General features: G+C 34.8%; 4 protein-coding genes across 13 annotated transcripts in view; 3 read left to right on the top strand and 1 right to left on the bottom strand.

Moving 5' to 3' along the window:
• The window catches only part of LOC105229898 (neuropeptide CCHamide-2), a 30,630-nt gene extending 25,596 nt beyond the window's left edge, over positions 1-5,034 (top strand). For all 5 annotated transcript variants that reach the window (XM_049447121.1, XM_019991641.3, XM_011210391.4 and 2 more), the window contains exons 3-4: positions 3,874-4,100; positions 4,193-5,034. In XM_049447121.1, the coding sequence (XP_049303078.1) occupies positions 3,874-4,100; positions 4,193-4,294 (329 nt within the window). In that variant the 3' untranslated portion in view covers positions 4,295-5,034. The remainder of the gene's footprint in view (positions 1-3,873; positions 4,101-4,192) is intronic.
• Positions 5,035-7,026: 1,992 nt separating this feature from the next.
• Positions 7,027-10,328, top strand: LOC105229899 (WD repeat-containing protein 36). The gene is made up of 5 exons (XM_011210392.4): positions 7,027-7,950; positions 8,024-8,345; positions 8,402-8,656; positions 8,722-8,898; positions 8,971-10,328. The coding sequence occupies exons 1-5, from the start codon at positions 7,120-7,122 to the stop codon at positions 10,182-10,184; spliced, it is 2,799 nt and encodes a 932-aa protein (XP_011208694.2). The 5' UTR covers positions 7,027-7,119; the 3' UTR covers positions 10,185-10,328.
• Positions 10,329-11,253: 925 nt separating this feature from the next.
• Positions 11,254-16,973, bottom strand: part of LOC105229900 (dnaJ homolog subfamily A member 4) — a 131,550-nt gene continuing 125,830 nt past the window's right edge. The window contains exons 1-3 of one of the 6 annotated variants that reach the window (XM_011210394.4): positions 14,410-14,558; positions 11,894-13,072; positions 11,254-11,834 (exon numbers count right to left, since the gene is read on the bottom strand). In XM_011210394.4, the coding sequence (XP_011208696.1) occupies positions 11,721-11,834; positions 11,894-12,988 (1,209 nt within the window). In that variant the 5' untranslated portion in view covers positions 12,989-13,072; positions 14,410-14,558 and the 3' untranslated portion in view covers positions 11,254-11,720. Of the gene's footprint in view, positions 11,835-11,893; positions 13,073-13,249; positions 13,449-13,628; positions 13,799-14,260; positions 14,559-16,973 lie in introns of those variants that run through there. The other 5 variants (XM_011210395.4, XM_029551792.2, XM_029551791.2 and 2 more) reach the window with 5 other exon arrangements.
• Positions 15,268-15,916, top strand: LOC105229901 (28S ribosomal protein S21, mitochondrial). Its single transcript, XM_011210396.4, has 2 exons — positions 15,268-15,640; positions 15,701-15,916. The coding sequence occupies exons 1-2, from the start codon at positions 15,494-15,496 to the stop codon at positions 15,815-15,817; spliced, it is 264 nt and encodes an 87-aa protein (XP_011208698.1). The 5' UTR covers positions 15,268-15,493; the 3' UTR covers positions 15,818-15,916.

Raw genomic sequence — 16,973 nt, 5'->3', positions numbered from 1 at the left:
TATATCTCGAGACCTACTCGACCGATATTAACCAAATGCGGTACATGACATTCTTCTGACTTTTATATGTTACAGTGTAAAAATGGACTACAAATTCGTATTAACACAATTTTAAATTCCATCTGATTTTTATCACATTTCAGTATACAAAAAAAAACCAGCAATATTCCATGAAAAATGCTCTGAAGTGTGTCAGCTTATGACCAAAACTTTTCCAAATCGGGCCAAAACTAACTCTTTGGTACAGAATATGCGGACCCCAGTAACTATAGTTAACATTTGTCAAAATATTCGATATAATTACTTGGAGATTGATCCTCTGATTGACGTTTTGCCCCAGAAGGAATTTCCCCAAATTAGATTCTTCCACATTGCAAGAGTATAAAATGTTTGGTTATACCCGAACTAAGCCTTTTAGGGTTGTCCTAATGAATCCACCTTTCATTATCAGTCACAATCTGCCAGAAACTACTTTTTTTTAGCGTTCAAGCAGCATTTCCAACATGCAAAATCGTTCTTCAATATATAAATAAAAACTCTCCACAAAAAAACACTTTTTCAAACGGAAGGTAAGAGATATTTGAATAAAAAAAATATTATTTTTGCTTCAAATGAATGGCATATACTGAAAAAGATGCATTAGGGCATTACCTTTCGAACGGATATTCGGAATATTGAAACAACGGAATCATAAATAATAAAAAATAAGAAAAGAGTAAATAGAATAATAAATAAAATAAGAAAAATAATAACTTAAAATAAATCAATTTAAATAATTATTCACGAAAAAATAATATTTTATTTCTCGTAATAAGTGGCTCTATTACAATGCCGAGCACTGTTTTAAAAACCCTATCTCTAAAGTTGCGACTTCCAGTAAAATACAGTTGAACACACATTTCTACATGCAACAACAATTGGTGTAAAGGAAATTATTGACACCTGCAAATATCACCGTTGCACCGCGACATTATACAATACTTGCAGCAGCACACCGCATTGTTTATCGCATGGAAAATGTCGATATCCGTTTTACGTCGGAACGGTAAAGTTATGTTTATATGCCATATATGCAGGCGAAACAAACACATTACCATATTTGAGTTCACCCACCAACTTTAAGCACCCTTTTAGTACAAGTGCAACCACTTCAATATTGTTTGAAAATTTCAATTTGCGCTTTATGCCTGCAAACAAGTTCAACGAACCAGCAGCAGTCGAAATTTGTATTTTCTTAAATATTTTTAACTTTCAAATATTGTCTTCAATTGAATTGGTCTTACAAATGCTTTGCCTCTGCTAATCATTTCACGCGCATAAATATGTATGTAATTGGCTTGTGAAGATTTCAATTAAACTTATTATGTAAAATGTTTGTTTTAAAAATATAAATATAAACTGTTTGCAAGAAAATATTTATTTTCGGTCTATTTAATATGGCCTTTGGGCAGCGCGGCCGGCTGTGAGATAAGCTCAAGCAACTTTTTTATTTATATTTGTACACTCAGAGTACTAGTGAATGTACACAACTACTGGTGCATATATATATGTATATGTCGATATGTATATTTATAAATTAATATATATTTATAAATCAAAATTAAGTGATCACAACATTAGCGTCACCCTCACCTCATTTGCATACATATATTTGTTCATATGTATGCATGTTCCATATGCGGCAAAATATTATGATAACAGTTTTAAGAATATGAATACAGTGCACACATACATATGTTTATTCACAATCAAAGTATACTAAAGAGAAATTCCTTGGAAACCCCTCGTAAAGGGAACGGTTGGCAACAAAGTTTCATTACACAAATTTACAAATACATATTTATATGTACATATATATATCAAAGGCAAATAGCTGCTTGATTTCGATTATTACATGCCACAACTAATTCCAATTTGGTCAAATATGCTTGACTCTAAGCAGTGCCCTTTTATGACCCTTTGGGAGTACTTCGTACAATATCGTGAATATTAAGGTAAATTAGCAATTCGAACTTCAAAAATTGCAAGATAGAAATAAATACATAAAAATATAGACATACATAAATATATACATATATATAGTATATATGTATATAAATACATACATATGTAGAAATATAAGCATATAAAAATCATAAGACGTGTTCAAATGGATGCTCTTTTGCTGCTAACAAGTATTCTGAGTATAAAATTATTATGATTTGCGCTCTCATACTACTGTGTCGAAAAAATAAGGTGACATTGTATTTATTTTGAAAATTCTTTATTTATTCTTTCAAATCAATTTCATCCCCTTCAAAGAAATCCCCTTCCGATGCAATGCACTTATGCCAACGGATTTTCCAATCTTCAAAACACTGGTTGTAGTCACTTTCCGGGATGGCCTTCAGTTCCATCTTCGCTGCGGCTTGAACCTCCTCTATCGTATAAAAACGGTCTCCCCGGAGCGGTCTTTTGAGCTTGGTAAGGTGAATACGGTGGTTGCGGAACGATATGGGTTGAGTTTTTGGCGAAATGATCACGAATTTTTTCCAAAAAATTCAATGTTTTCGGTACCAGTCGAGATTTGACGCACTTGAGGCCCAAAACATCCTTCAAAATGGTATTGGCTGAGCCTTTCGAGTCGAGTCAAGGTCTCTAATTGTTGATAACACCAAATCTTTGATTTGTTGAAGCTTCGTCGGTTGATGGTCGCCCTGGACGCTCTTCGTCTTCGACACGTTCACGGCCGGCTTGGAACTCACTAAATCACTTGTAAACATTTTTTTAGACATAGCCTCATCACCAAAGGCTTTCTGCACCATCCTCAACGTAGCCGCAGCAGAAAATTGATAAACCCGTAAACAAAATTTAATGCAAATTCTTTGCTCAACAAATTTAGACATCGCAAAAAACGAAAAACTCACTTTTAGCAGCTCACAAAACGACACGTATCTCAAACACTAATGAATATTTTGACATGAAATTTGACATAAATGTGACTGACAGTACTACCAACCTAAAAAAAAAATAATTATCCAAATCCTTCGACGCGCACAGTTTAAATTCAAATGTCACCTAATTTTTTGGACACAATAGTATAGCATTTAGACCATCAAGACGCAACACGCAAGCTCACTTTGCTGGCTTTTCTTGTTTCTAAATCACTCAAGTTACAATATCCAAATTTGCTCAGAACGAATTCCCTAAGCTCCCCAATTGACAATGTAAAAATGAATGTAATAGGGTGTTAAGGTCCTCCACTCTGCATATACATAATCATTTATCAATAAATAAATCCGCCATATACATTAAATTTTACACCTACGATGGCAAAAAAGGAGCGAATTGGACGATAGGCGTGGCACCGCCCATATTTCGGTGAAAACTTATATTTCAGGACTACAACCACGCCCACTTCCCACTTAGCACAATTTTAAACTGCATCTGATTCTTTTCACTTTCCAGTATGCAAATCAAGCATTTCACTAGCTCCCATATAACAAATAGAAAGAACTACCACATATAACCATATAGATCGGCAAAAATCTGGTGAAAACTTACCCTGGATATATGTAAGTAACTTACAAGCCTTTGCACCTGAAGGTTTGGTTAAATTAGAGGCGTACGCCGCAACCTTTTGTCTTTGCCTTCCAACCTTCTCACACCCCTTCATTAAGACTTTTCTGTGTTCGGATTTTTTAAACTTTAAAATAACGTGCAATTACTAAAAATGGCAGTTTAACCTGAAAGCTGTCCAGAAATAATTGCTCACACGCCTACCATAAATGATTTATACACATACATACATATAAGTACATACATGCGTCTAAGTTTGTAGGCCAGACTCTATATGAATTAATTACAAATATACAATTCTCTATTGCCTTACAGAGGGCTGCAACGCATATGGACAAGCTTGTTACGGTGGACACGGAAAACGTTCGCTGGGCTCCTTAACGGATGAAATGCTGGCAAATAGTGCATACAGAAACGAAAGAGACGAATTGCATCCCAACGAATTGCTGCAAGCAATGCCTAATGAAGCGACAGGACTATTACCAGAGAGGGAAATTGACACATACCCCAGATATCGACTCATCAAGTTTATGAGGTCATTGGTGAGTTTGGCAAATGATTTACACTGCTGCTTACATATTTAGATACTACACAGGCAAATATTAAAACACTTTTTCACTTTCACCATATTTAGCTGGGTGGACATCTGAAGCGACCTGTTGAGCGGGCCAATGAAATCGACTACCCCATCTCAGCCGAGGCGTTTAGCCGGGACAACAGCAACAACTTCAATTAAGATGTGAGACACCACGCAACAACGCCGACAAACCATCCAGACTGTTAACTTCACCAACATCAGTTGCTAACGGGCAAAGTAGACGGATCTTCAAGTGTGCAGAAAAACTGAAATTCCAATATTGCTGTATAAAATTACAAAAAAAAAAACACAAATGCATTTGGCTTATGTATAAGAGCATGAAATCCATATTTTCCTTAAATATTTGTATATACATATTTTGGTAGATTATCTAGTGAAAATTGAAACACACACACATACACGCATAAAATTGTATAACCACTCCGCTTTAACACAGTTAATATGTACATACAATAAATATATAAGCAGAAATTAGCAAATATGGGAAAAAAATCAATGAATTCATTATACTACTTATTTTCGCATTATGGCTGAATCTGACTGAAATTTTAAGGGCTGGAAAATTTCAGTTGATTGCATAACTCACACACACATAGGCAAACACACATACACACACATTTATATATGAGAAACGCACACAACTGCATTGTACATTATTTGCTATGAAGAGAATTCAAATGCTTTCTTTAACTGTTCCGAAGTGAAATCCCATTATGTAACTAAGGAAATTAGACTATACTTTAGAATAGTGGATCTAAACACTTAGCCAAACTCTATGTTCCAAAACAAAGATAATGAAAAGCAAAGACTATAGGATACCTTTATTTACCAAATATGAGTATGTATGTAAATGTTAATAAATTATTATAAAGCTTAAATTGAGTGTCCAAGCTTTTATTTGATGTGCTGTGAAGACGACGTTTTAAAATAAAGTCGGAAAGTTAATATTAGATGAAGAAGCTCCAATCTCTTGTTTGTGAGATGAATTAATAAGGAATGGAAACATATAATCAAAAGAATTAACCAAAATTTTGGAATAAAATCCCCATAACGCCGACTTAAAGCTGTTTTAAAATTATCAAAATCAATCCTATTACCCATAGATCGACTCCCACTCATCCTTCGACTTTAGTTGAGATAACTCAGTCCTTATAGACCAGTGCAGAAGCCTTTGAAAAAAGGCTATGTGTGCCGTTTTTGAAGTCGGTCGGCAAGATTTCTCGAAAACTACTCAACCGATGTTCATGAAATTTGACACCGTTCTTTCAGATACAATTCTTAAAAAGTTAAAAAAAATGCCGCGAAATTTTCACTGAAATTTAAATTTTGTCGGCCAAAAATCTAATTTCCAGTTTTTTTTTAAGATCTAAATTAAGGTTTTACTAAAACACGCATTTTTTCACTTTAGATGATCATGTAGGGAGTTATCCTGCCAACGCGTGCGCATCTTTGTTCCGTAGGGTCACCGAAAATGGCGACGCAATAGCTGAGTTTAAAATATTTTTTACAAAATTTTAAGATTTTCTTTGTTAATAATGTGTGTTTGTAACAAAATATTTCATTTATTATATGAGGAAAAAGTTTTTGAAAAAGACTGTTTTTTACCCGAGGAAACCTCTTAAAACGAAATAAAACATATACAAAATTTAAAAATTAATAATAATTTACACGCAATTTGAGGTCGGGAAGAAGAACGAAACACCTATTTCGCATAACCTCAAAACTTTTGTGAAAAATTCATGTGTTCTAGTTTTTCATTCATAATTCTAGTTTTGTTTTCTTTTTATCTTTCACACTCTCTTATGTCCCAATTACATTGTTTTTTTTCAATTTAAATGTTAAGGAAGAAACCTAAAAAATAACATAAAAATGCATTTTTTTCCTTTCCTAAAACCTCACACCGGCTATAGTCGCCCGTTAATTTAAAATTATTTAAAGTTTAAAATTATCATCCGCCATAATGGAAATCAGGTAATCTAAAGTTGGCAACGCTACGGTTGTATAATGCAAAATAAAAAATATATTTTATATAAAAGAATATTAAAATATGTTGAATATTTATTTACCAATGGGTAAGTAACAATCTATTAGTTCATAACAAAGCGAATTTCAATAAGCTACTTTATTCACATTCGTTCTTACTTACCAAGAAGAAATTGTAAGCGATTGTACCAATTGTAGCACCGTGCCCACTTCTAGAGAATTAATAAAACTTTGTCAATTTAAACTAAAATATCACAAATTTCCTTAAACCACAATAATATAACACACCGGATAAGGAAACAACTCACATTCACTTTATTCCAACCATACAAAGCCACGTCTGCCACGCAACTACATCGCATGCCGGCGTTGCGGCTAATTTTATGAAATACCTCTAGGTATCAACTTATTCTTACACAAACAACATATCACTCATTTAATTTTATTCACCGATGTGATTAAGAACGATTTATATTCATTTAAATTGGTTTAATATGCAAATTTCACAAATAATTAGCAACCGACGCGCACTTTGCGAATAAAAGCGGTTGAAACTACAAACTCTTTGAATGACACTGTCAAAAATTGCGAACAGGAAGCTAACGGATGTGCAACTTAACCCAACGATATAAAAAAAATCTTTAAACTTAATTCGTCGACCAAATAAAATATAATGGCAATTATACTATAAATAAATTTATATTCAGTTAATATATATATTTATGCTCATTAATAAATAGAAAAACCTTTAGAACCGACTTCCGAGACGCATATATTAGTATGTTCTTGAAAAATTAACAATTCTACGATTTGATTAAAAATCAAAGTGGCCACTTCGTTTGAACATTCAAAACAAATAATCGATCAATTTCCAGCACAACTAGCTATCGATTGCTTAGTTATCGGAGCACATGCTGAACGAAACTGTAACCACATTAGTAAACATTTCGTGAGTGATTGGAGCAGCAGAGTGCGATAAAATGACAAATACGGGGCAAATAGTGTCCAAGGGCACATTAAATGACGGTTTAGTTAATAGTAGTGTGATTTTCCGACGTAATCGGGCTCTGGGATATGTGAGCAACAACGTGCCAGCCGCGATACGATATGTACGGCGACGTAAGGATACATTGATCACCACTTGTATTGGTCGTTCCTTTCAAGTGTACACGGCTAGCCACTTTCGCTTATTGCATGTTGGGCCAGTGCATCCAGACGAGATAACAGCGTTGGCTATGGATCGTATACACACCTACACGGCCAGTAATCGCTGTATTTATGCTTGGCGCGCCGGCAAACACCAACGACACGTGTTTCGTGGTCACACACGCAATGTACATTTATTGTTGCCATTCGCTGCACATTTAATAGCTGTAGATGAAGCAAATGTTTTACGTGTTTGGGATATAGCAAAAGAAGAAGTATACTTAGAATTGCAATTCAATGCGGATGAATTTTTAATTACCGCGTTGGCACATCCGCCTGCCTATCTCAACAAAATTGTATTAGGCTCTCAGCAGGGTATGCTTAAAATTTGGAATATTAAGGAGAATCGTTTGGTGTTCACATTTGCTGGTACGGGCAGCAGGGTAACTTGCATACAACCATCACCAGCACTAGACGTTGTTGCAGTGGGACACCAAGATGGCACTATTGTACTGCTTAATCTGAAATTCGACGAAGTGCTTATGAAGTTTAAACAAGACTGGGGTCAAGTTTCACAGATATCCTTCAGAACAGATGGACCACCAATAATGGTCACAGCTTGTTCGAATGGTCATGTTGCATTTTGGAATCTGGAAGATCGAAAGGTAACATTTTCATATTACCCTCCAATTAATAAATTAATTATAAGCATTTTAAAAACATTGTTTTCCTTCAAAGATTGCTGGACAATTACAAGCTCATGAGGACTCAGTTGCTACTGCTATTTGTTTCAACAATGAACCGCTACTTTTTACCACTTCACCAGATAATTCAATGAAATTGTGGATTTTCGATATGCCAGATAATGGGGCACGCATGTTGCGTATAAGAGAAGGACACACTGGACCGCCTTTATGTATAAGATATCACGGCAATAGTGGCACCACAATACTTTCCGCTGGAGAAGACAGTGCTTTACGTGTATTTAGTACCATTACGGAATCGTTTAATAAAAGTATGGGAAAAGCTAGCTACAACCGAAAGAAATCAAAGAGGAGGAGTAAGTTAATGGTACATTGTTATATGAATATTACAGAAATATTTGCCTTTATATAGATCGTTTCGAAGAGGACTCATTACGCATGCCGCCAATTATCGAATTTACCAGCGAGACAACTCGGGAGCGTAAATGGGATAATATAGCGGCACTGCACGAGGGCGTCATACAAACAACAACATGGTCCTTTCATAAAAACCGCATGGGCAGACATCGTTTGGTACCGGAGAAATTCCAAAATAAGAACCGAACGGACTATAATACAATTACTACTTGTGTAACACTCACACACTGCTGTAACTTTGTCATCATTGGTACGGTAGTACAAATAATAATAAACAAGAATCGGTGCAATGTATGTTCCCTTAACTTTTTGTAGGTTATTCCAGTGGCGACTTGGAGCGCTTTAACATTCAAAGTGGCATACATCGCGCAAGTTACGGTGATCCAGCGCATAAAAGCGCAGTACGCGGTGTAGTTTCCGACATACTAAATCAGTTCGTCATCTCTGGATGTGGTGATGGCCTGCTAAAGTTTTGGCCTTTCAAAGAGAAAGGTAAATTTTTATTATTTTTTTATAGTTTTTGGTAAATAATTAATCTTTCCTGCTTTTACCCTTTGGTACTAGTTTCAAATTATATCAAGTGTCTTAAATTTTCTGATGGAATCGCGCTAATGCGCATACACCGCGAGAGTGCTATGCTTGCTGTTGCCCTGGTTAACTTCTCTGTGCACATTGTGGATGTAGATACACGTGTTGTGGTGCGTAAATTCGAGGGCCACATTGCCAAATTGAATGATATGACATTCAGCCCCGACAGTCGATGGCTCATTACCGCAAGCATGGATTCGACCATCAAAGTATGGGATATACCATCCTCCTACATGATAGATCACTTCAAAGTAGATCGTCCATGTGTGTCGCTTAGTATGTCACCAAATGGTGATTTTCTTGCAACAGCACATGTAAACTATTTGGGAATATATTTGTGGGCGAATAAGATGCTCTTCAACCAAATAACACTGCGCTCCATCAATCCATATAGTACGCCGCCCTTCGTTGGTTTACCAATTAGTGCCAGCGATGATATGGACGTAGCTGATCTAATGCAGAAAACAAAACTGGCTGAAAACGGCGATGATGAAGACGAGGATGTGAGTGATGAAGAAGTGGGTCCAGAGATCAATTTAACCTACGAATCACCATCACAGCTGGACAGTGATTTGATTACACTTTCTGGCGCTGCGGCATCGCGTTGGCAAAATCTACTCGACCTCGAAGTAATTAAGAAACGTAATAAGCCAAAGGCGCCACCTAAAACGCCCAAACAAGCGCCCTTTTTCCTGCCAACAGTGGCTGGATTAGATATAAAGTTTGATATTGGTCAAAACACCGACAATGCAGCTGATAATGATGGCTCGCGTGTCTTGCAGCCAGGTGCTGGTGGTCTCAGCACATTAACCAACTTCGGTAAAATGCTTCATGCGTCGGCAGACAGCAAAAATTATGAACAATGTGTTGAGCATCTTAAACAGCTTGGTCCATCCATGATTGATTTTGAAATTAAATCGTTGCATCCGAATGGCGGCGGTTCTTATCGCATCATGGTTGCCTTTTTGAAAACAATTGAATCGATGTTTCAGTCAAACGCCAACTATGAACTGACGCAAGCGTACTTGAGTGTTTTCCTACGTGTCTACGGCATAGATTTATTGGACTCCGAAGATGTTATTGACGCTTTGGAACAAGTTTCAGAAGTGCAGGAGAAAAGTTGGAAGGTTGTTGAGGATAAACTGTTGTTTGGCTTGGGTGTGGTGACTGCACTCAGGAATTTCGTCTAGATATGGAATTTGGGGCATTCGTAGATACTGATTTAAGTTAATAATGCTCTACCAACTTTTATGGTACAGCTAGTTATAACTTTGTATTATTGTATACATAATAAAGTTCGTGTATGTTTTTTAAATATACAAATGAAAACTTAATGACGTTTTAAAATTTAAAGTCTTTTTCATAAATGAATTGTTTTTACCATGTCCACTTGTCGCATTTTTTAAATATCGATCTAAAATTTTGCATACGTCCTTTTTCCCTCAAGAAGCTACTCATTGGTACCGATGTGAATATCGAACCACTAGCTGTCATACATACTGAACCATCAAAATCAGGTTCTTCTATGGAAAACTTTTTTATTTGAAAAGGGATCTTCTTCATGAAATTTGGCAAGGAATATGGTTCAAAGCAAAAGTACACTCTTCGAACATATTGTTCAGATCGGACCACTATAGACTATAGTCAAAAACAGACCGATCAAAATGAACTTCTTGTAAGAAAATCCTCTACCTGTGAAGGGGTTAGCTCGGTGTAGTCGAAGTTAACATTTTTTCTTGCTTTTATTTTAAAAAAGATGTTTAAAAATTTTTGAGAAGTATACAAAGGACTACGTGTAACAGTCGAAAGCGTTAAAGGTTGACAAGTGATTTGCTTAGAAAGTGATTTCACCAAAAAAATAAAAACAAAAAAAAATTAATTTAAAAATATATAAAAACTAATAAAATAACTAAAAACAAAAAAATTAATTATTAGAAAAACACTTATTAAAATTATGATTAAATTCATAGTTTCGCTTATTTTTTGGTGCAATGAGTCGTGATTTGTTTACATTTTCACCATCATTTTGTTGATGTTTACATACAAACAGCTGTTATTGTTTGCAAAGTTTTACGACTAAAATATTCCAACATAACCTCAAAGTTACACCTAGGTTTTTTTCCAATTTTCCATCAGCTTCTGATCATTAAAGCCCGCTTTTCCCTAAAATGTTAGTCCAATTTTGATGAATTCCTAAAATTATGCTGAAATTCTCATATACTCGCTGAAATTTCCAAACAGTAAATAAAAGAAGATACACAGATTTAAGTGTTATAGTATATTTGCCGTTAATGTAACCATTTAAATTAATAGTTCCTTTTGAATTTCTAATTTGTAGTCTAGAGTGAAATTGAATAGCCTTAAGGAATTCGCCTTGTTTATGACATTGCATAGAGACTTTTCCAAAAAAGGGGATGTACAACATGTTTATGGTAGCGATATATTTTCATTTTACGGACTTGTGCTGTTTTGCGATGGTTGTTGTGAAAAAGAAAACATTGCTGCAGCAAAGTCACATTGTCAATTAGGAAACCAACAGGCGCTTCGTTAATCGCTCCAGTAAATGAACTATTTGTTGTTAATTCGCTGTTGTTGTTCTGCTCAGGTGAGTTGTTAAAATTTATCTAGTGTTGTATGTAGTGCTTCTGCGTGTTCACGGCTTATTATTGTAGGATTATTTAAACGATTAAACATAATTTGCTTGTTGGAGATGTTGCTGTATGCGCTTAACTTGACGAACACTGTTCTATTCTGGGTCCTTGCTCATAACCGCGATCATCTTCTTCATACGCCATACGTTGGTGCTGTTGTTGGCGTCGTTGTTTGGGATCGAATTCCTCCTGAAATTGTACAGAATGTTGTAATAATTTAAAAATTAACATAAATTAAATGAACTTACCAATTCGACTGTTTCAGCATCTAGTGGTATGGTTACTTCTGGCCTTGGGGGTAGACATTGTTCGAGTGTGGGAATAACTGTTAGTGGAATAGTTGGAGGGAAGATTACTTCGAATTGAATGATCAAACGACCTTTCTCCAGCGGGTTCTTATACAACGGCATGCCTTCTTCCATGACACACTTGGTCATTTCATGTTTGACAACATCACCCGGTTTTGATCGGATCACAAGATCACGATCATCAAGTGTCTTAATAACACGTTCGAATCCACAAAGGGCTTCCACCAATTGAATTGGCATTTTCATCATTAAATCCGTACCGGCATGCACAAAAGTGGAGTGCTCTTTCTCATCCAATAATATAATAATATCGCCAGGTTGTGAATCTGGTTCATGATCTCCCTCGCCGTTAAATATAATTTTCTGTCCATCTCGCATACCTTTCTCTATATGCACTTCCAATACTTTACGTTCCCTAACAGTTTTCCTACCATTACACTGCTTACAACGATCCTTCTCAGATATCATCTCTCCAGTTCCCAAACATTTACGACAAACTTGTTCGGTATGTTGCACTAAACCAGGTCCAATCTGTTGTACACGGGTTTCTACACCACTACCACGACATTGCATACATTTCTCAATTGCACCCTTCTTGCCACCGCGACCTTCACATTTGTCGCAAATCACATTTTTCTGCAATGCCAGCTTGCGTGTGGCACCATTGTACAATTCTTCCAACTGAACGGACATCTGATGTACAACATCCTTACCACGACGCTCACGTCGACGACCGCCACCACCGAAACCAGCTCCGAAGAACTTCTCAAAGAAGTCCATGGGACTGCGGAAGTCACCTGTGTCAGCACCGCCTTTCTTGATCGCCGCTTCGCCGCCATCATCGTAGATCTGTCGTTTCTCACGATCTGACAGCACCTCATACGCCTGTGAAATTGCTTTAAAACGCTCACCCTCATTTGGGTTTTTGTCTGGATGATACTTTAACGCCAATTTTCTGTAAGCTTTCTTCAGCTCTTCACTAGTGGCGTCGGGCTTCACACCCAACAGGTCATAATAACCAGTTTCTTTAACCATATTATCTTATTTCTGTTCTGTCTATGAATCAAATAAAAAAGTATTCACAGCTCCTCCAAAGGAAAAAAGACGAAAATGTACGACCTGAAAAGTGTAGAGAAATACACGAAGTGAGCAAAATATATAAACGAATTATTAAATATTTTTTTGACCAATTTTTTTCATTGCCTCAAAATTTTTGTATTACTTTGATATTTCTATTGTGAAGTATAATTGATGTAAAATTCTAATATAACACGTTTACTAAAATGTTTAATTTACACAATCATTCACTCGTTTCGTAAACCAAACAAAAAGTCTCCACTTTTTCTGTCTTCCACTATTTTCAAAGTAATTTGTTAATATGCCATAGCACTGTCGGGTATATTTTATTAGCTGAAACTAAAACTGCATACCTTAAGATTTTCGTTTTTACTTTTATAATTAAATTTTAACGTTTGGGTCGTTGCTCTTCCAAATCAATACTGAACACGATGTATGAAAATTCTGCATATTCATGGATCGGCAAATATGATTAGATATAGTAGAACTTTCTTTCCATTTCTACCTGCTTTCTATATACAACAATGTGCGACCAAACATGAACAGGTAGATACTAAGGCGTATTCTATTTAATCCCATTCTTTATACTCACACCTACCAGGTTTTTTTCAAATAATAGATGAATATTGCAAACGTTTGCAATTACGAAATATCCAGAAAAATGCGTCTAACTATTCAAAGTCTTGCCATTTTCAAGAGGGGGCAAAAAGTGCATAGAAAAGTAACGAGTAGGAACAACTACATTTAACAAAACTGCACGAACAAAGCCAAACGACGAGTTACGAACACTTCGAACTTCGATTGTTGTAGCCTGCTGCAGTAATATCGATTTTACCTTCGTCACCGCCTGTCTGGCTAGTAGATACCTATGTACCTAGTTCAATTTTTTGTTGAATTTTAGACGCCAACTCGCTATTCATTTGCAAAATTAAATCTAATTTAATTTTATGATACGAAGTTCAAGAATACCATATGCTGACTTCCACACTATTGACCTGTCGCCATCTTACCACTAGCTAGCAGTTTATTTCATTATATAAATACTACGTATATTCTAACTTTTCATCTGTTTGTTTTGCATATAGTACTTGCAACACGAACATTTAATTTTGGAAAATAGATAAATAATAAATATTAATATCATAAAATGGCCTTTGAAAATTTTTTTGTTGTCCACTAGTTCTGCAAATCTAAGTACGCAATATACTATTCCAGCTATTTTATAATTACCTGCCTCTAGGGTAAAGAACTTGGGGGAAAAATTTATTTTTATAGTTTGTAAATAGTGTTTTCTTTATCTCTTGTTCCCCAGCTGTTATCTCTTGTTTAATATACTGTAAATGCCAGAATAATTTACACAATATTTTCTTTAAACTCACAATAGAAACGTGGTCACACTGCGATCAAGATAAACCTCCGACGAGAAGAAACTTCAAATGAGTGCCCTTTTGATTTTCAACTGAGGAAATGTGGAATACCGAACAAGGCTGACGCATGAATATTCTAGAATAGAAACGTGAGTGCCGGTAATACAGATCTTATCGATTATTTTTTATCGTTTCTGGTGGACCGACCTTCTCTCGAAGCAAACAAATTTAAAGAATTTACTAATATCAACTTATATCATAAAATTAATAGTAATATTACAAAATTGTTACATATATATATATATTAGAATAATTGACTCTTGAGGGTGTAGCTTCTTCACAAAAAAAATTATTTTTTCTGAATGCATATTTTTTATTTTATGAATGAATAAATTTGATTTTTTATGTTGCAAATTAATATTGGAAATTAATTATTCGTTACAATTTACAGTTATCTGAAGGATACAGATCTCCTTCGTTGTATTTAAACAAGTTTCTAATTTTTCCCACCAGTCAGCCGAAAGCCTAATAATAATTTGTTTATTATGTAAGCTTTAATAAAATAAGTAAATAATTATTCGTATTTAGGTTGACTTTTTTGTTTCATAAAGTTTAGTAAGATACTAATATTGCGACAAGAACTCAATATAGGAAGCACACGATATTTTAAATTTGCCCTACTAAGTATTCGGTTGTTAGAATCATCACATAATTACATCACTGAAAATCGATATTTTATCGAATTTTTTCATTTGTTCCGCTTTTGTCGATAAAGAAGTGTAATAGTAAAAAAATAATTTTTATAAATATTTCTTCAATACTTTTGTTAATATTCTGAAATATTTTCTGTTAAATAAATGAAAATGGAAAAGATAGGGAATAAATGAAAATGACTTTAAATTAAAATACAAACCAAAAACACTTATTGGAGAGTAGTTTTTGTTTACTGAAGCAGTTGTACTGTTGTGACATCTAGATGTCAAGTTTATTTACTAATAGGGGATGATTAATCAGCTGTTTATATTCTAGTTGCAGCATATTTTTCCGTGGGTGTTATAAAATAATACATAATATTGTTTAAAAATTAAAAAACAAAATGAAACATGCACAATTTATTGCTCGTACCGTAATGGTACAAAAAAATAATGTTGAAGAAGCTTGCCGCCTATTAAATCGTATTTTAGGTAAAGAAGAAATATTTGATCAATACCGGCGAACACGCTTCTATGAAAAACCATATCAGGTTAGTACCATACAAATACGAAATGAATTCCAAATACATAAATTCACTTTACGTTTTCAGGTTCGACGTCGCGTTAACTTCGAGAAATGCAAAGCCATCTACAATGAAGATATGAATCGAAAAATACAGTTTGTGCTACGCAAAAATCGCACTGAGCCATTCCCAGGATGCAGTTAATTTGCCATTAGTAATAAATAGTGAAAACAAAAATAAAATTAATGTGTTGTTAAAAACCTTTTCAATTGCAATAATAACCCAGTTATGTTTTAGAAGTTACATTTGTATATATATTAGTTGGACATGGTTCAAATAAAGCTTTAAAGCTTTCATTGGCCTTTAAAAGCTTCGTGGACAGTGGTTGACAGTTCAAACTGTTTTGGTAAGGATGATTGCAAGTTGCAACTAAAGGTTTTCATACTTTCGAAAAGAGCGGACGTGTTTACATAAATTTTAGTGGTATGTACAAGGAGAAGTGATGTAAATTATATCAGGAAGTTCCGTATGAAAGATTTTTACAAAAATAACTACTGAATGCAGTTATAATGCAGTTATTATCTAAGTGGGTAGCGAAGCTGCGAAGGAACCGTCAATTTAAAGTCTCTAAAAATAAACAAATAGAAAAAAATATTTTCGGAGAAGGAATGAGACATTATTTATTTAGAAAGCGATTTGAAGCGCCGAAATATTATGACATCCAGTTTTATAATTAAATAATAACAAAATATGCTAATACATATTGTAATAGAGAGAATTGCTTTTGTAATCTGCGTAGTTTTTATGATTGACGTGAATCCATCGATGCATTGCATTGATTTCTAATACGGAAGTGGGGCGGAAACTGCCTACATTTATGCACTACGCTAGGTAAACGGTTATTTATGCACGTATGGTTTAGTTTCAAGGGCGAACAGTCGGAAATAATATCAACCTAATAATAAATAGGTTATATGTAGGTGATAGGTTATTTTCTTGATATTGTAAAAAAATTATATAGCATATATACATAAATGTAATATAATGCAAAATACTTAGAGGAAAATAATGAGCATAACAATGTCATTGTAATAAATCATTCGCCTGCCAACTTCAATCAATTTCATCCATTCCTTCAATTGCGCAATGAACTACTTTGTTATAAAGCTGGCTTATGTACATAACTTATATGTATGTACATATATACATACATATGTTCGTATATGTAACTGCCATTCCCTCCAATATGTCACGTTGTTGGCACTGTTTTTCTTAACTTTACAATTTGCATAGTTACTTTTGTTGTGGAATATCGATTTGTTGGTGTTTTCATGCTATTTTTAGACACTCGAACGCATAA

The sequence above is a fragment of the Bactrocera dorsalis genome, chromosome 2, assembly GCF_023373825.1.
Source record: "Bactrocera dorsalis isolate Fly_Bdor chromosome 2, ASM2337382v1, whole genome shotgun sequence".
Taxonomy (NCBI): Eukaryota; Metazoa; Arthropoda; class Insecta; order Diptera; family Tephritidae; genus Bactrocera; species Bactrocera dorsalis.
This window is presented reverse-complemented; position numbering and strand designations above follow the sequence as displayed.

What these genes read in the sequence shown, in the direction of transcription:
- LOC105229899 (XM_011210392.4), top strand. Translation starts at nt 7,120, where the DNA reads ATGACAAATACGGGGCAAATAGTGTCCAAGGGCACATTAAATGACGGT. An exon ending in AAAGAAATCAAAGAGGAGGA is followed by an intron (nt 8,346 to 8,401) that starts GTAAGTTAATGG and finishes GCCTTTATATAG; the next exon opens with ATCGTTTCGAAGAGGACTCA. An exon ending in CTGTAACTTTGTCATCATTG is followed by an intron (nt 8,657 to 8,721) that starts GTACGGTAGTAC and finishes AACTTTTTGTAG; the next exon opens with GTTATTCCAGTGGCGACTTG.
- LOC105229901 (XM_011210396.4), top strand. Translation starts at nt 15,494, where the DNA reads ATGAAACATGCACAATTTATTGCTCGTACCGTAATGGTACAAAAAAAT. An exon ending in TCTATGAAAAACCATATCAG is followed by an intron (nt 15,641 to 15,700) that starts GTTAGTACCATA and finishes TTACGTTTTCAG; the next exon opens with GTTCGACGTCGCGTTAACTT.